This window comes from Oreochromis aureus, linkage group 7 (assembly GCF_013358895.1).
Source record: "Oreochromis aureus strain Israel breed Guangdong linkage group 7, ZZ_aureus, whole genome shotgun sequence".
NCBI classification, from domain to species: domain Eukaryota; kingdom Metazoa; phylum Chordata; class Actinopteri; order Cichliformes; family Cichlidae; genus Oreochromis; species Oreochromis aureus.
The window spans coordinates 1559860-1582359 of record NC_052948.1 but is presented as its reverse complement, the minus strand read 5'-3'; the positions used below and the strand labels follow the sequence as shown (position 1 = coordinate 1582359).

Genomic DNA, 22500 nt, shown 5'->3' with positions numbered 1-22500 from the left:
CTGCAACTTAACTTTTGGGATTGGCCATTAAGAATTAATTAACCCATGTATTGACCTGCAAAAAAAGAAAAGAAAATGAAAACGGAAAGATCCCGATTAACTAGATTTATCATTCAAGCCCCATTCCCCCCAACAAATACTACAAACCTCCAGTTTAGTATCAGTAAAGTTAAAATATGTTGGAACAAACACCAGGAAGTGCATCAAGTAAAAATGTATGTCAAATTTGTTCTTGATTTGAACTTGAGTGAACCAAGAACCAGATCCTGGTCTGTGGTTAGCTGTTTCAGCCACCAGAACTAACTGGTTTCACATCCTGTTGTTTCCTGTTTAGTTCATCTAGTTTAGTTTCAGTTTGTGGTTTTAACTTTTCAGGATGTCTTTTTTTTTCTTTTTACCTTTAATACAAGTCAAAGACAAGGACAGATGCTAAAATTCATTTATTTCAATAAAATTAACTCGAAAAAAAACAGGCCTTTGTTGATGATACTGAAGACACAGATTCCTTTCTATAGCTCGTCTGGCAGTGTGGTTAGCTGGTTTGTGGCTACAGTTAGTACATCTATACAAAAGTACTGCTGTGCGACTATATCAAGCATTTACAGCACAAATGAAACATTTTGCATTTCTAAAGTTATTGTACGTCTTGTGACAACACAAACAGCACAGTGACTTAAAATTAAACTGTGTGCGAGCTATATAAATAAAAAAAAAACATATATTTACATTATTGTACAAAAGAAAAGAAAACATGAACATAAAAAGATCAACTGTAGTAAGGTTAATTACATCAGTAGGCTACATCTTAGTAAATAGTGATAAACTGTTTGATACATAATATATATGTAATTGTAAAGCAAAGTGTAACATATACTGCAGTTAAGAGATGTTGCTACAACCTTACCCAGTATCTTTGTTCAAATTTTGTTCAAATCAACATTTAAGGCATACACCAAACACAACACAGACAACAAGTCAGACTGTTTAAGGCATCAATCAGAATTTACTTTCACATGTCCGGCTCCCAAACGGACAAAAAACAAGCCAAAACCTGACCAAACAACTTAAACATAAAAAATCACAAAAGAAAGAACAATACAGTATCCAAGAGTCTCTCCTCCAAGTGTCTCCATGACAATAGTTGATTTTACGTAAAAAGAAAATGGGCCGGAAATCGTGGGACTGATAGTAAACATTCAGCAGACAACAACAGCGGACTCTGTAGTTTTCTCTGGTCCCTCCCCAATCAGACCAAACATTTTGTCCTTTCCTGTTTCACAGAAAGACAACAAGTTCAATCCTGCTTGTTAGGAGAGACGGCATCCATTTACTTTGGATGGAGCAGCTCTCATTTCTAGAAATATGGACCAATTTATTAAACCCCAAAATATGACTATCCAGATGAGATTTAGTCACGCCTCTCTGCAGCTTCTCTCCTCCTGCTACCCCCAAAAACCCATCTCCATTGAGACTGTGTCAGTCCCAAACAGACAAAAAACAAACCAAAATGATAAAAATCACAAAGAAAGAACAATACAGTATCCACATCTGAACCAAAGAGTAAAACAGTGAAATGTGGATTATTAAATATTGTCCAAGTCTCTGTTAGTACATGTGATCAACATACACTCTGCCTTACAGAAACCTGGTTTGCAGGATGAGTATGTAGTTTAAAATGAATCAACACCCCGAGTCATTCTAATAGGGGCGGTGTGGCAGCAATTTTTCACACCAGTCTATTAATGACAGATTTTGTCATTTGAAAGCCTGATAGCCTCGTCCACCCCAGCTGTAAAACTCAGAAACCAGTCTTACTTGTTATCATCTATATATATATATATATATATATATATATATATACTGGCTAGTAATCAATTCGAAACTTCCTTAACAATATTAATTATATGAGTTTCTCAGAAAGTTTTAAGAATATCCACTACTGTTATATATATATATATATATATATATATATATATATATATATATATATATATATATATATATATATATATATATATATATATATATATATATATATATATATATATATATATATATAAATTTTATTTGCTTTATAAGAAACAATCATTCAAACTACTATTGAGACACTCCCTGAGCCTGGTTCTGCTCAAGGAGGTTTCTTCCTGTTAAAGGAGTGAACGCCAAACCATCCAACAGACTGCTTCGATTTTCCTTCCCACTGTCACCACAGTGCTTGCTCATAGGGGGGGAAACCTGATTATTGAGGTTTTCTCTCTAATATCATAGTCTTTACCCTAAAGTCTAAAGAGCCTTGAGGCAGCAGCTATTGGGACTTGGCGCTATATAACTGAAAATAAATTGAACTAAATAGAAAGTAATCACGACTTTTTTTCTTTCCTCTTCCCGTTTCCTTCATCATCACCGATTGGCTCCTTTGTGACTGTGTCACTGTGGCACACAGAGGGTGACTGAGGCATCGCAGAGTACCGACACCGGGAAGCAGAGCGAAATGTCGGAGAGCCGGCAGACATGGGTGACGGCGTGTCCACTTCCCTGTCAGGTTCCAAGCTGGAGGCAGGGGATGGAGGGGGGAGGGGGGAGGAGATCGACGGCTGAGAAGGGAAGAGGAGAGTAAATAAATCTTCTATTTAAAGTAGATGACTTGCTGGGTTAGCTCAGGGTTTGATCATGTTTACCTGTAAGGAGATGCTGGACTTGTTCGTCTTCTCTTTGACTTTTGCCAAAGCTCCTTTAAGTCCCGACGATCTCTCCGTCATCTCAAGAGCTGCTTTCAACAGTTTGGGCGTCTCTGCCCTGACAGGAGCTGATGGTACCTGAGGGGGTTCCTTAGCCTCTTCTTTAGATTCAGGTTTCTTTCCTTTGTTAAGCATCTTCCTGTGTTTGAGACAAGGATAACCAGGCTAACGACAACTGTGAGCAGAAAAAAGGGGGGAAACTCAAGCTGCCCTGCATAGTCATAGCTACTTGAGCTGATAATGGGTGGCCGACAGCACCGAAGCTTTGGATGAGCTGGCAATAAGGGGGGATCATACAGTACAGATACAGGACAAATACAGGAAAAAGTGTTATTATTTCTATTCATATTCAACCTGGCTTTCTTGCGCAGCAGTTTCTTGGACTCCGGATAGTGGACCAGGATCTCATTCAGGTCTTTTTTGTCCAGGATGAATAGATTGGCAAAGCCATGAGCAATCACATTGGCTGTGCGCCTGTTACCCCCGCCGACTGCAAGCAAGCTACCAAACAAAGAGCACTGTGGTTAAAAACAGCATTTTTTATTATTTTTTTTTTAAAGGCATTTTTACATTTCAGGAAAAAGGAATTTCTCTATAAATGTAATGGTTTGGCTTGATGTATAAAATTGGTTCTGGGACCTTGGAGTGTGAGCATCACACAGCAGGTGCGGCACTATTTTAATAACGTTTCTCATACTGCAATCTTTTTTGGCTCTATACTTGTTTGTATGTGTGAAATCACTGTAATCTGTAACTTTGTTTGAAAATATTTTTTTTTTTTACCTTTACTCTTCATTGTGCACCATTGTTTACCTGATTTCTCCAAAGACTGATCCCGCTCTAAGAGTGACAAATACAGTCTTCCCATCTGGGCCTCCAACCACCTGCACCTCTCCCGCCTTTATGATATACATCTCCCGACCCACCTCGCCCTTAGACAAGTGAAATACCCGAGCCAGGTGTTTATACAGAGATCAAGCAAAAAAACAGCAAACTGAAAATATTTGACATTATTCATACACCAGAACATGGAGAAAGAAGCACGTGTACCTTTTTGCAGACATAATCCCCTGGGAGGTAGACGACAGAGCGCAGGCTTTTCAGCATGTCGAAAATCATCTGTCTGTCACAACCCTGTTAGGAGGGAAAGCCAAAATAAAACAACCTCGGCGTCACTTCTGTAGATGCATAAAAGTATTTTAAAAAGTGAGATTAAGTGAAGCCTACCAGTATGTTCTACATTTTGTATTTTTAATTCCTACCTGAAAAAGAGGGACTTTGCTCACAATGGAGTAGTTGACATCTATCGCTATGTCCAGACGCATTTTATCTGGCAGCTGATTCAGCAGCTCCTGCTCGTCTGGACGGTAAAGGAAGAAGCAAATTGTTAGGTATGACTGAAACATTGGATGCGCAAGATGAATGCAAATATATCACGCCCTCCTTACCCAGCATGCCTTGTGATTGCCAGGTATAGTTATACCAGGTTTTGACACGGTTCTGGACGTCTCTCGGGATGCGGTAGGAGGACATGTATTTAATAGTGCTGTCCATGCAGCTCCGGTAGTAGGTTTGACTTGCTGTAGCTGCACCAACAACATCGCGCATCTGACAGACAAATGAGGAAAATGAGGATCATTAGTGTCCCGAAACAATCACAAGCTTTTAATGTTACATACATTTGCCCCGTTTCTGATTTCTTTTTTGATATTTGTCACATTTAAATGTTTCATCATGAAAGCAGCCCCAGACCATCACACCACCACGATGGACTGTTTGTATGATGTTGTGTGTTAGTCTTACGCCAGTCCACACAATATTTCCCCAAAGTCTTGAGAATCATCAAGACTTTTTTTCACTCCTTTGGAAGCTTCACCCGTTACGTCCTGGTCTAGGAGTACAGGAATGCAACATGAAGGTTAAAAGATAGGTGACCCCGCCCCGGTCCCCAAAGCCATATCCAGAAGCCAATTTACAGGTTAAGGTGATTTTTTGCTACCAAAAACTGAAAGCTTTAACTCCGGGGTGAACAAAGGCCAAAATAACAAACAAGCTATTCTAAAAAAGGAGGCGCTACCAAATACAAGACAAGCGCTACTGCTAACTCCCTAACTGAATAAACAAGAGAAAGAAGGCAGTCCACCCCTTCTGCTTCAGAGCGTATTTACAAGTGAAAGCATCTACACACTGTATACAAAACCTAGCAATTCTCTGAAGTCACACACAAAAGTTTATCACAGAAAAAGGTTTGGAGGCAAAGACAGCTCAGAGGGAACAACTGCTGGAGAGGATTTTTAAAACAGCCACTTGATGATGGAACCAATCAGCAGCTGCCAGCTCTCCAATCAGGAAGGACCTGCAGAGACTCTTAAAGGCACAGGACACAGAACAAAATCCAGCCAACGTGATCCAAAATATGCTCAGGGCCATAACACACCATAGTTTCCAGTTTATTCCATTTGTGAATAACGGCTCTTTAACGCTGGAGTCCCAAAGCCTTAGAAATGCGCTGTAACTCTTTCCAGACTGACAGGTGTCAATGACTTTTTCATGTTTGTTTACATCGTGCAGTGATGAGCTGCTTTCTGTTAGCGGACTTGGTCAGACACGTTCTAGTGTCAGGCCTGGGTACGGTTAGTGAAACTGAACTCAATTTATTCAGGTTATCTTTGTGTAAAATTAAAATCTGTTTGATGATCTGAAACATTTAAGTGTGAGTAAAATATTTAAAAAAGAAATCAGGAAGGTGGGCAAAGAGTTTTTCATGGCACTGTACATGAGGGGCACGTGTACGCCTACCTGTCCAATCATGATTGAGAAAGCAAAGACTCCAATAAAGTAGTTGATGAGTTGGAAGATGATCTCAGACAGGGTGGTGGGATCTGGCAGACCCCCAATGGTAATCAGGGTCTTCACTGCGAAGTAGTAACAGCGAATGTAACTGAGGAGAGAAAAGGAAAAACTCAGTTTTAACATGTTCTTATCTTCAAAGCAGCAGTCATTTGGTTAAAAAACACATGGCCGCTACTAAAAACAGCCCACCAACCTGTTACCCTCGCCATTGTACACCCACTGAGTCAGTCCCAGTCCTATGAAGTCAGAGGTCCAGTAGTAGAGACAGGCATTAAAGTGCAGACAGTAAAGAAGATAGGTGGTGGTACGAATCACCCTAAGAGATGGAAAACATAGCAAAATGTGTGAAATGCATATCTAACAGCAGATTGGTTCACCTGTGACACGGTAGCTTTTTATGTCTCTGAAAACTATTTCAAAAAGGAAATGAGGACAATACAGTCACAATTTTTTCCTGCCACTCGAGTGCTAACATATCAGGACACGACCAACGCAGTCTGACGCTGACCTGTAGATATAGGCTTTGGTCAAGATGGCCTCCAGACGATCATTGAACTCAAAGAAGGAGTTGATCTGCAGATATGGAAGGAAAATATTTGTAGAGTTTAGTATTTGAAACTGTGATGAAACTCTAAATGACTGATTCCTAAAACTAAAGGTGATGTAGAGCCCAGGAAATGAGCAAGCACTGAGACTGTTGGAGGAAACGTTCGGTGTGTGGTGTCAGGGTTTCACCTTCAGCAGCCGTGGTAAGCGAAGCAGAGGGTTGATGCCAGTTTTAAAATAGAAGAGCTCAAGGGGAACAAGGCTGGCCACATCAAACTGGAAATGAGACGACAGGATCTCACTTTAATGACTGATTCTACCCTTTAAATGCAAAGAAAACACAACATTGGACATGTACTTCACTTTCTTAATGTTTTACCTTGAAACGTTTGGTTTTCATGTAATTCTTTCTCATCTCCTTTGTGTCACACTGTAACGAAAGCAAAGCAAAATGTGCACAATTATACTCTTAAACTACAACAAGGGTCCACATTACTCCTTTGACTTACTCACCACTATGTCCCCTCCACGCACAAACTGCAGGCGCGGCTGAAAAACAGCGATGTCCAGGATGTAAATGAGGTCACACAGGTAGTCGGTTAACAGCCAGTAGTAAATGTTGTCCGGGGTTTGGTAGGGGAAGGCCCAGCGCACCGGGATGAACCACACGTTCCAGTTCCAGGCCAGAGATACCAAAAACATCCACAGCACGTACATCAGGTCTGACAAGAGGAAGAAATCAGGGAATTAAGTGAGTGGACAGTTCACAGGGGTGCAGAGTGTAAACCAGGAGAGACTGGATCTGTAACTAAGAAAGCATCAGCTACCACCATGCAAGATCGAAGTACTATTAAAGAAAACATGCAAAAGAATAAGAAAAGAGAAAGTCTTAAAAAAAGTAAATGGTTGATGATTGAAACACGGGTTTCTGTAAATAACGGGATACTGCAGTCGTTTGACCTTTTCCCAAACCTCACAAGATGTAATCATATTTCTTGTGTTATTTTCCTTTAAAGATAAGAATCAAAGCACTTGATAAATGCGTGTGGAGTTGTTTTTCAGAAATATCTGGTCAGAATTGTGTGGCTTAGCCTGTGGGTGTGTGTGAGGTATGATTCCAGTAATTGTCCAGCACAACACTGAAGGCGGCAGAGGGTGACGTATTCGCTGGGTTCTCACTGGTGAAAGGGTCGATGCTGGCGGGGAAACGGAATCGCACACAGGCTCGTATCCACCAAGGTGTTTTCACCTTGCAGCAACGGCCAGGATGCCCCTCCTCTGTTCCACTCTCTACTCCTCCGCCTCCTGACGGACCTGCTTGCGTCTCTTTCTCATCTGGCGGCTGAGCTCCAGGAGCGAGCTGAGCAGCTGGAGGCTGAGGAGGAGCTTGAGGAAGGAAGGGCCAAAAGGAAAGAAGAAAAGAGTGCCTTAAAGATAAGATTCAGCAAAGCTTTATTACCTTCTTAGCATTTGGTAGACATTTATATAAAAATCGGTTACTGGAACAAATAAAGTGTTAAAGGTTTATCCGTCTTCAAGTAGACCACATGACACGCAGCACTACAGCTGTTTACAGGGTGCCACAGATGACATGTTGGACTTTAGCATAGTTAAAAGTGACACAAAGTGTTTGTTACATGACCACCTCCTCACTGGGTGCTATAATAACAGATGCTAAATGTAGCTAGAAGCAGTCGTGACAAAAAAAGGGGAAAACCCGATCAGCCTGTTGTCCGAGTTGTTTGTGGCACATGTGTGCACACAGACCTTAGTTTGGTTTAGTTTATTAGGATCCCATTGGCTGTAACGTTTTAGCAGCTTCCTGGGGTCACAAATCTGCACATGTTGACATTTCTCTATAAAACAAACCTCCTAGCTAAAAACAACGCACTGGTTTATCTGTTTGTCTTTAAGACTGTGACCTACAAGAAGCTACTTTGGGAAGGGCTTAACTACATAGTGGAAGTGAGGCATTCACTGAGGGATGAATGAGGGACACTGTGGGTAAAACTCTGTGGGTGGCTGAGGAGTGGGTGGCAGAAGCTGCTCACCTGTGTGTGACAGTCACTGGGCAGTTTTATGTAATTTTATCAGTCTTGTGTTTGAGTGGCAGCTTTCATGGCTGTGCAAGGCTCAAGACTCTTTGTACCTGGAATTGAAGTGCACTGTGACATCCACACACACATGCTACTATCCACACGAACTGAAATGTACTGGCAAATCTTTTCGACTTGTTTCTCAAACATGTGTCAGTTCAGTTTGTGTGTGAGACTCACAGGTGATAATGCTGTCTTCATCCGAGCTGTCTGGGTCGATGAGTTTCTCCTTGGCCTTCTCCGTTCTCTCCTTGAACATCCTGACGAGCTCCTGAAGTCTCTCGTTGACCACCGTGCTGGTCTGACTGGCAGAAGATGCTGGACGTTCTTTCAGACTTGGACACAGAGCCGTAAATTTATTTAGATGATGCTGATTTTTCTTATGTCACTTATTTATCTTGGTGTGTGCACGCTCACACGTCGTCTGTGCTGTGCAGGCTGGACTGGCTGGGCCAGGCTCTGACGGGGATGTTTCCCTCTTCATCGTCATCCTCACTTTCAGAATGAAGCCTCCTGCTGTCAAAGTCAGGCAGACGGGGCAACTTTTAACTTTGAGACTGTGCTGCCTTAGTCACATTATTCTCTTTCATTTCACACAGTAAAACCTAATGTCACTGTAGATTATGGTGAAAACAATGACAAAAGAAGTAAGGAAAAATAAAGAAAAGCTACATGCAGCTATCCATTTTAATGACTGTGAAAATGGAAATGACTGAATAAATAAGTGAGCATGGACTCAGATGTGAAAGTGCATGGATAAATTATTAGCAAGTGGATGAAAAAGTAGCAGGACACCAAAAAGGATCGGAAATCTTACATCTTTGTCCAGACACTCCTGTGATTCCTTCCACTACTGTCAAACAGAAGAACGGAGTTTCAAGCAGGGAAAAACGTGGAGTTAATCCAGGGCACAGATAAGAAGGAAGGCTAAATACCTACAGTAATGTGACAGGTAGGTGACACAGTGATGATACAAGCGCAGGATTGCGATGCATTTGTTTATTGACTTTTGCTACGTTATGAAAACAACCATACAGTAGCCAAAAGCACAGAGCCGTGCAAAAGTAGAAACAGTACCATCACACTTTACAACAGAACATCACAAGACACAGCAACACAAAACAGGAAGCACTCTTTCCAAACGACTCATAAAACAAACTGTTTGCTGTGTTCTGCATAAACTGTACGTGCCGGTTTCCTCGTGTGCGTAATTTTTTGGCAGCTTTCAGAGTTTTTACGTGCAGAAAGGATAGGATATATTTCTGAGTGCACGTACATTTCTCTGCAGGACACTAAAATACAGACAAAAGCAACAGTAGTAGTGACTCTGGAAAGACTGCAGACTGCAGAGCAACAAGATGGACAGTAGGGGGCAGTAGGGTGAATCACAGAAAGCATAACAGACTGTAGGAAGTGTGAAGCATTTCACTCCAAAATGGTAAATGTAATAATGAAAGACATATGTGACAATTCTGACAGCGAACGTCTTGTATGATGAAACGTTATACAACTGCATTTTTATTTTTGCTGCTACAAATATTTGGATGAAAATGCTTCACATGACAAAAAGAAGCTCGCACCCAGAATCATGTATCCCAGTGAGTCTACTTCTTATTTCTGTGTTATGAGATATAATGGCAGGATTGCATATATGCTACACAAATACACATATATATCTATAGTGTCATGGTGGAAGTGGTCACTGTTGGAAGAGCGTGCACAAATGCCCCAGGAGACAGGTACAATTCAAAGAGTATCCTTACTCTTTATCTCCTTTACTGTAGATGCAAAGCGTAAGGGGAGAGAAAAGGGTTAAAAATATTTAGTTGAGATGAACTGAGATCAAAACGTGAGTGCAAAATGTTAAATGTAACACACACTAATCTGTTGACAATGTACAACCAAAGCTGCATTTAAAGACACAGAAAAAAATAAGCAAAACAAAGCCTGTTGATATTGTTCAGCATTAACGGTGCCCTCACAGACATGCTATGGGCACTAATCTGCCCCCGTACCATCAGAGGTACAGACTTTTCAACTGTGCACTGATTACAAGCTGCACAGTTGCTCTCCTCTTTAGCCCAGAGGACGTGGCATCCACGATTTCCCACCACGACTTCAAACCTGACCTGCTCAGACAGCAGGACAGCTTTTTATCTTCATCATTTAGTGTATTTTACAAAAATAACAGCTAACAAAGTCAACACGTGGCTTTGTATTATTTATAATTAGAGCTTACAGAAAGTATTTAGTGTTTAATTAAATCTTACAGCAAGTTTTATAGAAGCAAAGCAGTTAAGAGCATAATTATTTTGGTTAGTGATAATATTAAAAATATAGATGTTTGTGCAGTTTTACTGCTGATTTAGTCTTCTGCTCTGAATTTGTAGAGCAGTGTTAATAGTGTAAACTATGTAAGTGGATGGTGGTGTTTATGATGTCACAGTGTTTCACATGCGGAGCCATCCATGATGGAAAAATGGAAAATGTTGCCACTTTATTTTCCCGGCTCGTCACTCATTGTCGTGGCCGTGTAATGTTTTTTGGTTTTTTAGGTGCATTAAATTGTCCCTCAAGCTTTTCAGCTTTGCCAAAACAACTGTAATAGGTGTAAGGGAAAATCTCCCAACAGGAATTTTCTGACATATGTGAGTCCATTTGTTGAGATTCTCTCACTGATAAATTCAAAAGCTGTGGTGAAAACGTAGCCCAGTACTGAAAAGACCAATCACAGCAGCTGTTCACTAGGTCAAAGCGCAATGCAGTTACATCCACGTCAGTTTATGGCGTAGGCTTTGTACCTATGGGATAGATGTAACACAGAAGTATAAATCCCCTGTTAGCTCACCTTTGACGACCTCCTGAAGGGGTCACAGGAACAGTGAGGGTTGTAAGCTTTGGGTCCTGTGGGGTGAGGATTTGGGGGATTTGTTCTTCCCCTTCTCCTCCTCCTCCTCCTCCTTTTGCTCCTCCTCCCTTCTCATGATCAGAGTCAACATCCTCTACATTAACAGCTGGGCGAAGGCTGATGTTGGAGCTCTCTGGAGAAATAAACATTTATTTTCATGTAGTCAAGGCAACCGCATCACTGCAAACAGGCAAAACTGATGCTGCAACGTAAACATCACGTACTACTGAAAGTAATGCAAAAGACAAAACAAGTAACGCAAAAGACAAAGCAGTCACAAGTATAAGCAGGAGCAGGGCAGGCCGGGAGAAAGGTCGATTTAGCGGGACCTACAACGGGCTAATGCGAGAGGATTCACGCGTGAACTAGGCCATGTATAGAAAGCCCTGATAGTGAAGGACTAGTTTACTAATCTTGCAAGCCAAACAATCTGGTTAATCTGGCTCATGATTCACTGGCACACTTCTGTCAACAGTCATTTGACAGATTTTATCAAAGTGATGTAGAAAATAGATGGCATCACTATATTTCAATCTGTCGAACACCTTAACTCAGTACGGCTCTTTACCTTACCCGTCTATGTTCTGAGCACTAGCAAACTCGGGGTCATAGGTGAGCTTATTTGAGGAACACAAGAAGACACAAAAATCTACTTTAACAACACAAAGAGCTACTTTTTAACCTGCACACACTCTCGAGCTAAACATCTGAACTCAAGCATCCTTTACTGCTTGTTTCGTATTTAATTTAGCGTCAGATACCTGCCAGGTTGATTTTAGAGTCTGTTACATATGACGAGACAACAGTTTACTCGCATGCAGTATGACTGAGTTCAGGATGTACAAGGAGTGAGAGGACAGTGAACGCTACACTGATGTGGATTCACCTGCAGGTCTTATTGCTGAAATGTCTGAGTCATCTTCAATGAAGAATGCTGGGTTAGATAGACCAGACAGCTGATGTGATAGGGGTCTGGGTTGCTTGGAAGGGGAGCTGACGATGGGTGGCAGGCGTGGATAGGATGGCACATTGGGCAACTCGAGGATGCTGCTGTTAGGGGAGGAGGGAGAAGGGGATCGGGATCGCAGCTGTGGATGATGAGGAGGAGGGAGAGGGGAGTGTCGGACGAGCCGGCTCAGTTCTACATCTTGCTGACTGTTGTCTTGTTTCTGTTTTTGCTGTTGTTGTTGTTTCTTAGGCATCTTGAGGCATAAGGCTGTTGAGGTGGTTCCGAATGTTCGTGAAATACTGCCGCGCCAAGCTCGGAAACCGGGAGAGCTTCTGCGGGACGTTTGAGAGGCTTTGGGAAATACCGGACAGAGTAGGGCCGACTGAGACTTCCGAGCTTTGGGGCAAAAGCTCGGTGAAAGTCTGGGCGATATTTCGGGGAACTTGTGTGAGTCTGATCTGGGAGAGCTCTTGGCGTATCTCTGGGGGTAGGGTGGGTAAGTACTTGGTAAAGTCAGACAGCCGGGTGGGTAGTTTAAGCACGGAAGGTATTTGGGGAGGAGTGATGCCGTTCTCTTTGAAGAATGCGTTGATGTTGTCGAGGCACTCGGAGGTGAAGGGAATGCGCATCAGGCAGCTCTTAAATGCATCACAGCTGACTGGAGCTACAGAGGAGAGAGGGCGACACGCAGATACAGTAGGAGAAGGGCACTGTTGGCAGTCAGACAGCAATGAAGCCAGTCAAGAATGACAATATCAGACTTCTGGTCTCCAGATGAACTCTGCAGTCACACTCAAGCAGTGAATGAATCTACTATTTACAGTCCATAGAGATGAACTAGCGTTACAGTCAAATAAGCAACCCGAGACTTTCCTGAAGGACAATAAGCAGATGGTACATACCACCGCAGTCATCCCCAGTAGCTTCCTCCTCCTACAAAAACACACGCACAACAGTTGGGAACTAATAATCAAATATCCAATGAACAATATTATTAGATTTCTAAATAGTAATTCAAAAAAATCTTTTTAGCTGTACTGAGTCAGTCGGGCAGTTAAGTTTAGCATAACAGAGTCAAGAGCAATGCAGTGATACGGCCCGGGATGTGAAACGTTACCTTTTCAGGAGCCTTGTCAGCGTTAGCAGTTTGACCGTCGTCTTCGTTTTTCTGCGGCTGCTCAGTGATGGGCTCAGCTTCTGGAGGAGCTTCTGAGGTCTTGGTTTCTGCTTCTGGTGCTTGTTCTGGCTTAGGCTCAGAAATCTCCACTGGCTCACTGCTTGGAGGCGGTGAGGTCGAGGCTTCCTCCTGCGGCTCTAAGATCCAATAAGGGTTTGAAATCAGTCAGTCATTCTTCCTTTGATCATACAGACAGCACAATGTCCTGCATTTGTAAATACTTTTCAGAAGAATGTTGACGTTACGTAAATATGTCACGCTGAATGAAAGAAACTCTTCTTAATGATAAAAACATTTTTTTAATATATAATTGAATTGCATCTACCTGGCTCATTGACGGTGGGCTCCTCAGTCTCAACTTTCTTCTCCTCCTGACGAAGGCTCTCGTTCTTCCTGCAGAACAGGACAAGAGACGGGTTGTTGGGTGTCCCAGGAGCGAGAGGGAATACACAGCTGTCCTCTCATGGTGACCCAAATCACAGCTGATTGTGTTGGCAGATTCTTACAGTAAAATCACATTTTATAGACTTTAATTATGACAGAGTTGGTTCCTACTATTTATTTTTATTTGTCAGCAGGCTCCAACATGACACACATAAACCAGGTTACAGTCATTTAAACCGTCACGCTTTTTACTGGATATCAGAAATATTTATTGTGGATGAAGAAAGTTCAGCTTCTGTTTTCTCTCTCTGAACACAAATTTACCGACTTTGTGACCACCTGTAGCAGAAAAGCTCACTCTGTACATTAGTTACTGTTTACACATAATAGGAAAAACGTTAGTTATGATAAATAGGAACTCTGTAGCCTTTATCGTTGCGTTTTTATGTAGCTTGCCATTGCCAGTGTGTGAATGTGTGTGTGAATGGGTGAATGACTGAATGTAGTGTAAAGCGCTTTGGGGTCCTTAGGGACTGAGTAAAGCGCTATACAAATGCAGGCCATTTACCATTTTATTTACCATTTTATAGACACGTTTTTTTTAATGGGCTGTGTTTACCTTTATTAGTCCCGACAGAAAAATGTCCACCAGCATCGACACGCGTTAATTCGGCTGCTGAGACGCATAAACTGCATCAGGTGATTTTAGAAATATGAGAAAAACAACGAGGAAAAGGTTCTGTTTCGATATGTCCGTCCATCTTTAATCCAGGGACGTGAAGCAGCTGCAGCAGGTGCGCGAGGTTACCGGGGGAACAGCTGAGAGGAGGAAGAGAGGCGGGCGCGCGGAGGTAAGAGGGTCCGCTGTTGCCAAGGGAAGCTGTGGTTGCTACGACACAGTGATGCGATGCAAAGATCACATAACGAGAACCCGCGGGATTTGGACCTGCTGATAACAAAATGACCGCGCTGCTGTCGAAACACAGAGTGATTGTTTATTTCTTGATGTCTAATATCGTTGCTTGTATTGATAAACAGACTCTAGTCAACAAGATTTACAAAGGAGCTATACACACTATACGTTACTGTGTCTGCTCTCTATTCTGCATTATAATAAACTGTTTTGGTATATTTGTTACTACTTCTATTGCCCATCTTGTACTGCTCAAATTTGTACTGCTGCTCACTCCTGCCACTTATGTGCACCCCCCCCACCTGTCACTTTCTATGTCTCTCTGTAAATGTAGTCCTGAAAATGTCTTTATTTATACATGTGTATATTTATATGTATAATAGTCTGTTATACTGTTTTATACTGCTGAGAGATTTGCGTTCTGCTCATCAAACACATTTCATTGCAGTGTTGACCCTGTGCTAACTTGCATATGACAAAGAAAGCTGAAACTGAAACTCCCTTAAAAACCACATTTTTAATGTCAAGATCACTTTTTACCAGGATAAATAAAAGGACATAAAATTCACTTTGCTAGAAACTGATTGTAACACAGGCCTGCAGACTTCCACACATTAAACTGCCCAAAGGTATAGAAAGTAATAAAGTTTATGAAAATGCATGACTTTGTTGGAAGATGCAGTTACACACTATTCTATGTGTATGTACGAGTACAACATCATTTTCTTCCTATTAAATAACCTAAAAAAGTACTGACTGTAACCTGCATATTATATTGGGCATTGCTACTTATTTTTCAACAAGCTGCTGGATCAATCAGGGGAACGGTAGCAACAACATCAGCATTTATGCACATCTGCTATGCACAGCACAAGACTACTATGATATGCACAGTGACACACACAAAGTCCTACAACGACGTTAACAACCAGGAAGCTCTTATTTGAATTCTTACTCTGGGGCTTTGCTGATCTCCACCTCGCTCTCCTCTTCTAGCGGCACCGGCAGCCTGGTCAGAGTGGACATGGAGCCTCACGTCAAATCACAAAGAGGCTCTCACTGCCAAAGCTAACCTGAGCAAACCTACAAACTTTTGCTTTGAGTACACCGTCTTACTCAGCTTCAGGCTCCTCCAGCAGTTCTTGACTCCCCAGTGAGAGCTTGATGGACTGTCCCTCACTGGCCATCTGTCTAATAGCCATCTCAGCTGTCTGCCTGGCAACCTCTTCAGCCATCCGGGCCATCTCCATCCTCTCCTGAAGCAGACTGAAGGAAAAACAGGACAAAATGCTTGCGCTATGAGCTAAATATCATTTGATGATAAAGAAAGTCTCGTGCCTCACATTAAATCAGGTTAATCTCCCTTTGTTGGCCGTTTTCATTGTCTTAAGGTATTAAATATGACAGCAGAGAATATCTTTAAAAAAGCATCCAGGTGCTACAATGATGGATTGAAACATTCAGTATCTGATAAATGATGCAGCTGTTTCCCTTCATTTGTCCACCATCCTTACCGCTCCTCCATGGTAGCCAACGCCACCCCTTCAGCCTCCTTCTTGATGTTTTCAATAAACGGCGTCCAGCGGCCTGTCTGGGTCTCTGCATCTTCCAGAGATACTTTTGTGGCACTCTCTGATGGCTGTGGCTCCGGAGGGGCGTCGCTGCATTTCTGTGACTCCACTGAAAGCGACTGTGAGGATTGTGTCACTTCCTGTTGCTGCTGGGTTGCGGGTGATGGTGGAACCAGGGATGCAGATGGAGCTTGAGCTTTGGGAGGATCTGCACGTTTCTGCTGCCCCTCGTTGTCTGACTCTACGTCTTCCAGCACCATGTCTGGTTTGAGTTTGGCTGATGCTGTGAGAGGGCGATAAGCATGAGAACTGTTTGGTAGGAAAAATTGGGGGATTTTACCTTAACTACTATAATCCTATTATAATTCTTTTCGGCTGTGAGGATTGTCAGACTTAACAAGTGACTCAAGCTGCGATTTCATTGGTGGTAGGCAATTTTGCTGTTGTTAGGATTTGAAGACCTCTCAGTTATCGGTGTTATTGATGAAAGCACCACAAAATCAGTTCACACACCAAACCTTTATTATTCTCACTTCTTCCTTCCATTACAGTGTTACTACATTCAGCTGCATGACAAGCGTGGTTCTCTCAAATCACAACACACCCCCAGGCCACATTTCACAGTTCAAGGCTACACAGCAGATACATACGCAGATCAAACCAGCCTCACACTGCAGCTCGTCTTACACTGAGTTGTGCAGGCTCTGCTTAACGATAAGTTTTAAATATACAGCAACATGACCAAGAACCAAACTGAGATCAACTTTCTTTAAGCAAAAAACCCCAAAATATTCTCAAGAAACAGGACTAAAATTAAATATGCAGGTCCTTTAAAGACACAGAACAGAATCTGTCCTCATCTCACACAATAATAACTGAACATAGCTGCCATTTAATCATCATATCAAGGATAAAAAGGTGTTTAAATCTATGGTAAGTACATCAGGATTGTTACAGTATCTCTTGTTGCTGTTTTTTATGGATGTGAAATGGCAACATGAACATACGACGTACCCTGACACAGGGTACATTACAGTAATGTCACAGCCCATTTTTGGAGCTGCAAATGTAATCTCCAAACCATTACTGGACATCACTGTTACAGTAATTTAACAGATAAAGCATTAAAATGATTTTGGGTGCACAGCCTACAGTAATTTCAAGCAAAGGGCAACTTCTAAAAGCTCCGGTATGAAACAGAAAATGTATTACAGGAAAAAAACACATTTTCAGTGTTATATTTAGTTTACAATACATTCATATTAAACTGCACAGAGTGCAGTAAGGTGAGTTTAAGATATTACTATGTTCATGTGTGTTCATTCACAGCTGCCTATAGTGCCTATTGTCTGCTGACAGTTCAATGAGCCTATTGGTCTATCTGTGCGGGTCAGAGCATCCCCCAGTCGTCTCCTCCTGCTGTTTAAGGGGCTCGCAGCGCCTTCCCCCCTGAAACAGAAGGAGAAGAGGGACTGAGTTAGGCTCCGACCGTCCGACCAAAACACCTCTTCATTAACTATAAGGAAAAAACAAGAGGCTGCTTCAACAGAAAGCAAACATGCAGCAGTCTGCAAATGTCACACTCATGCAGAGGAGCTGTTCAAAATGAAAAAAGAGGTTTTACTGGTAATGAGATGGGTTCACTCTCTTCTGTTAAAGAAATCTTTTCTGCAAAATCTACGCTTTTCTCTAGAATTAGAAAACACAGAATATTAATTCAGCTGATTGAACTGTGAACTGTGGCGCTCAGGATCAAAAAGTATTGACAGGAAGATACAGATGGAAAAACTCAACTCACCTTTCTGAATGACTTCAGGTACGGTCTGAAACAGAGGACACAAAGATCAGTAGATGACAGAAGTAGAAAAGTCAGGTTTTGTTGTTCCCCATAACTTACATGAGCTTCATCCTTGGATGGAGAAACAGGCTGAGGCATCTTCAGACCCAGCCCTGACACAAACCAGTTCACCACACTGTGGAGCAAAAACCCTCGTGTCAGGAGTGTGCCTCACACTGTGTGTCCCGCTTCATCCACGTGGATGTTATTCAAGACTTACCCAGAGGCCTTGCTTTCAGTATCCAGTGAGATTCCACTGAGCGATTCAGGCGGTGGAGACAGAACTGTGGAGCAAACAACATGAAGCACTTTACAAAAAATATATCCTCAAACAAAGTCAACGTTTCTGGCTGTTAAACTGGGATTTTCAGGCTTTATTTACTTTTATCCAGAGACGTGCGGGAGGACTTGGTTGACGGTTCCACGGGCACAGCACCAGGGGGCAGTATGACCGGCTGAGGAACTATCTGCTTTATCCAGGTCACCACACTGAAACAGAGCGTGCAAGGGGGCCTCTTGAACGTCTGCAGAATATTTAACTCTGTGATTTGTGTCATTAGTGTGTATTTAATATTATTAGGTTGCCTATAAGTGTTTGGGGTGCAATCCAGATTACGCAGTGCAGATTATTCCTCGCTATGGATGTCATGTATGAACGTGGAGCAGGAGGTGGTTTACACTCACTTGGGAGGAAAGTGAGGTGTCAAACTCTCTGTGTCCGACACCTCGTCGTCTGACACCATCTCCACCACAGGGATGTGGGGAAGTGGGTCGAAATCTGAGTTTAAAAAAAAGAAGATGTCAGATCACTAACAAATAAATAATAAACCCAAGGCCAGCTTTGGTTAAGCTGCTATAATAACAAACCTTTGCAAACCATTTAATTCATGTATTCCGTTATTTACTCACTGTATAATTATCAAGGGTGATTTTAGAAATATGCATGCAGTGTGTTTGCATGATTGTGGAACATACCTGGCATCGTGGCTACGTCATACACCTGGAACAGCAGAGAGAAAGAGATTAAAAAAAACACTTAACATAGAGACAGTGGCAGGTGCAGTAGGTTGGTGTTGTTTATCAGTGTAACAAAGAATTATAAATGTTGGTGCCCTGGTTTAGATAGCAGTGAAGCTAACGGATGGTGTTTAACATGATACCCCCACCCCACCAACTTCCTTTATACTCTTGATCCTTATACGCGATTAGTCTTTTAAGCCTGTGGGACAGTATTAAGTTCCTTCAGCCAAGTGTCACCCACTTGGCTGATTTAACTGTTCATTGAACTCCATTAAACAGTCAGTAAGGTTAGTGTTGGTGCTGTGTTTCCTAAAGATAAACATGCTGCACAGAGATGATGCGCTCATAGGAGAAACTGACACCAAATATTAGCTGGTTTTGTTTTCTAACCTCCGTGTGTTCCTCGTCCTTCTCAGTCTCTCTGTACTTGTCGTCAGGCTGAGGCAGCACTTTGGTCAGACCCTGAGTGACCCAGTTGATCACTCCAGACCTGACAGAGAAGCACAATTTCATTTGATTTCATTTGATTTCATTATAAATTCAGCACATGTTCAGTCATACTGTACCTGTCTCCATCTTCTCCGGACTGAATATATAGAAAAAAAAGAGAGAAGAATAGAAAATAAAATGAACTAAACAAAAAATAGTTTGTCCACAACAGTCGTCCAGGATTCACAGCTAGGAAAAAACACACCAACAAAACAAATGCACATCCTTTGATATGATTGTGACACGTCACATCTCGTGTGTGTTGGTTCATCAGTCACATGGTTAACGAGGTGATCATGAGGAGGTCCTTCTCCTTTCTTTTGGTAATTTGAACTAATAACTGTACAAGCTGTTCAAACTCAGCTGATAAAATAGCTTCATGTGAGGATTTATTCATGAGAAGGATCCACAGTGGTATATGCATGTTAGTGTTGCTGGAATAAATCATAAGGGAGACGAGCAGCTTAGATTTCTGTGTTTTATAGTTCATCTCCTATGACTTTGAGGAGCAGTTCACAGAAACACACTCCAGTCATCTGCAGACTTACCTTGGCTTCAGAGTTGGCTCTGCTGAGTCGGGGGGTGCCCGCAGGCTGTGGGAGCGCGCTGACGAACCCATTAGACAACCAGCCTAATACTCCAGTCTGCGCTTGGCTGTAAAGGATGCGTGCGCAGACAGAAGTCAGCAACAGTGCATGCCCTGAGACACAAACAAGAAGCTGATGGACAAAAGCATTTACCCGTCCTCTGAAACCTCATCTGCATTTTTCAGTGTGGGTGTCTTCACTGCAGCTGCAGGAGAAGTTAAAGACATTTGCTGTAGATCCATGTGCACATATAAAGATAAAGGTGGAAATAAAATAAAAGGGTAACAGATAATCCTCACCCTCTGTATTTTTGGTTGGCTGAAAGGAAAGAAAACAAAGGCTGTTAATTACTCTGTATGAGTGCAGGCTACGTGTGTGTGTGTGTGTGTGTGTGTGTGTGTGCTGTCGTACAGCATCAGGGGTCTTGGCAGCATCGTCTGTCCCAACAGCATCAGGGGGCTGGGGAACCACTTTCACCACCCAGTTAAACATCCTGTTGAAGTAAAACACAGAAGCACGTAGTCAGCCTCTTAAAGAGCCCTTCATCAAACATGGCTGATCGTCCTGATGATAATGATAATAAATCAGTAACTCTTTACTCGTGGCTTCATGACAGCAGCCTCTTCAGCTGCCTGAAAGAGAGCCCTCAACTGGAGCTAATGGGTCTGATGAAGGACGTTCACCTTCTTCATTATTGCTCACAGGAGAGATACCCAGAAATCAGGTTCATGCATGCCATGCAAAACCCACACAGAAGTCAAAGGTTAGAGGATGTTAGAAGGCAGGACTTTGTTCCAGCAGCAGCAAACCGTAAGCTGCTTTAGCGAGAGGCTCCACGGGGGGTCGATCGCTCAGAAAGGAAGAAACCCGTCCCAAATGTGGGAACGAGAACATTTGAAGCGGCCTATGCACACAACTGAGGATGGAGTGTTTCAGAGCCTCCAGGAGAGCCACTTGTCTAACTGATCTCAGACATACATGCATGAGTTATCTATATTGTCCTCGGTGACAGTTCATCAGCCCACTGAGATAATCCTCATCAGCAGGGGGGGAGACGTCAGTGAAACCGGTCCTGCACCGTGATCTCAGCACCCAGGACACGAGACAAATGCAGGGATTATTTCTAAATGTCAATCACAAGATTGTTCTTTTAAAACATACGTTTTAATTTTTCTTTGTCAGCATCACTGGTGCCTGGCTGAGGGGACAGCTATCAGTGACTGTGACCTAGCGAGGGCCGGTCTTAAAGATTCATTCATTCAGCTGCTTCTATAGGTTGACTCTAGACACATAATACAGCACAACAAAGGTCTGGTAAAAGTTTCACAGCTCTTGGAGCTCTCGCATTTTTTCAGCAGTGGGAATCATTTCCAGGAAGAATCCTCTCGTGGATAATCCACGGAGAAGACTTCTTTGAAAAACTGTGTGAGCTGTTGTCGTTCCCCATCAGCAGAGATCAGAGGCGCCTCTATTCAGATTTGTAGCAATGCATTCAACAGTGCAAATCTGGCCCCCGAATAATCTACTAACTGTCATTCTTACTGTGTTGACACATATCCTTATTATAAATGGTCCCTTCAGTTATAAAAAAAAAAAGAAAAAAGAAAGAAAATAATTCAAGATTATAATTTAAGTTTGATTTTATTTAGATTTTAAAATAAAAAAGTTCTTCAAATTAAAGTCCCGGCTTCAAAAAATCTTTAAAGAGGATCAGATAGTGCACACGCTCATTTAGCACAGGATATGAAACCACAATAACTTCACCAGCTGTCTGCTCCATCAGGTTTTAAAGCACCACCTACGTAACAAACAAAGTTCCACATTTCACTGTGTACGTGATAACAGAGCTGCGTTCCTTACCTGCGTGCCTACAGGTGGTTCTGCATGCCGGTGGTACAGAGATCTAGAGTGTGGCACAGCCGGCACAGATCTGCTGAGATCTTCACAGCGGATGCCCGCGGGGCTAACGGGATTAACCCGCAGCACCTGAAGGTCAAGGCCCAATCCCAGACCCTGAGCAATCGCAGATTAACGGCGAGGAAACGTATCATTGCGACATCTTCTCCGTAACCTAGAAACTTCTGTCACGGGAAAACACGGAGCAACCAGCAGGTGGTGGATACTTTGTAACAGAAAAGGAAAGGGTCACTTTTCTATCAGATTACAGTCATTTAAACATGTGAGCACATGCAGCAGAGAGTTAAACTAAATCCTAAACGAGTGAGAAATTCAATTACATTTGATTGATAAAGTAACTCAATTTCTTTCATCTTTGTTTTTCATAGAAAAGTTGATCATTTTGGATTCATTCTCACTATTTTGCTGATTAAATAAGCTCCTAAACTAGACTGTAGGGTCACTGAACTCAGTTGCTCAGCATGTGTGAGTCTGACTTCATCATATCAGTGCATAGTGAGGGATAAAGCATCATG

At 42.3% G+C, this 22500-nt stretch overlaps 2 protein-coding genes across 2 annotated transcripts; both read right to left on the bottom strand.

Annotated features, from left to right (window-relative positions):
• Nucleotides 1-2220: 2220 nt before the first annotated feature.
• LOC116326332 (cyclic nucleotide-gated cation channel beta-1-like) lies at nucleotides 2221-12468 on the bottom strand. Its single transcript, XM_039614139.1, has 20 exons — nucleotides 12028-12468; nucleotides 11082-11274; nucleotides 9997-10011; nucleotides 9051-9086; nucleotides 8651-8749; nucleotides 8414-8568; nucleotides 7317-7523; nucleotides 6651-6859; nucleotides 6517-6567; nucleotides 6327-6413; nucleotides 6100-6164; nucleotides 5785-5907; nucleotides 5538-5679; nucleotides 4187-4346; nucleotides 4001-4098; nucleotides 3789-3872; nucleotides 3552-3670; nucleotides 3093-3239; nucleotides 2679-2877; nucleotides 2221-2594 (listed from the first exon to the last, which is right to left on the bottom strand). Exons 1-20 carry the CDS (start codon nucleotides 12341-12343, stop codon nucleotides 2361-2363), a joined length of 2739 nt encoding a protein of 912 aa, XP_039470073.1. The 5' UTR covers nucleotides 12344-12468; the 3' UTR covers nucleotides 2221-2360.
• A 2598-nt stretch (nucleotides 12469-15066) lies between these two features.
• Nucleotides 15067-22471, bottom strand: LOC116326346 (MICAL-like protein 1). Its single transcript, XM_031747563.2, has 16 exons — nucleotides 21929-22471; nucleotides 20480-20561; nucleotides 20368-20386; nucleotides 20222-20273; nucleotides 20030-20135; nucleotides 19559-19578; nucleotides 19383-19482; nucleotides 18948-18972; nucleotides 18657-18750; nucleotides 18355-18461; nucleotides 18193-18280; nucleotides 18033-18108; nucleotides 17934-17958; nucleotides 16079-16418; nucleotides 15681-15830; nucleotides 15067-15573 (listed from the first exon to the last, which is right to left on the bottom strand). The coding sequence occupies exons 2-16, from the start codon at nucleotides 20558-20560 to the stop codon at nucleotides 15516-15518; spliced, it is 1341 nt and encodes a 446-aa protein (XP_031603423.2). The 5' UTR covers nucleotide 20561; nucleotides 21929-22471; the 3' UTR covers nucleotides 15067-15515.
• Nucleotides 22472-22500: the final 29 nt, after the last annotated feature.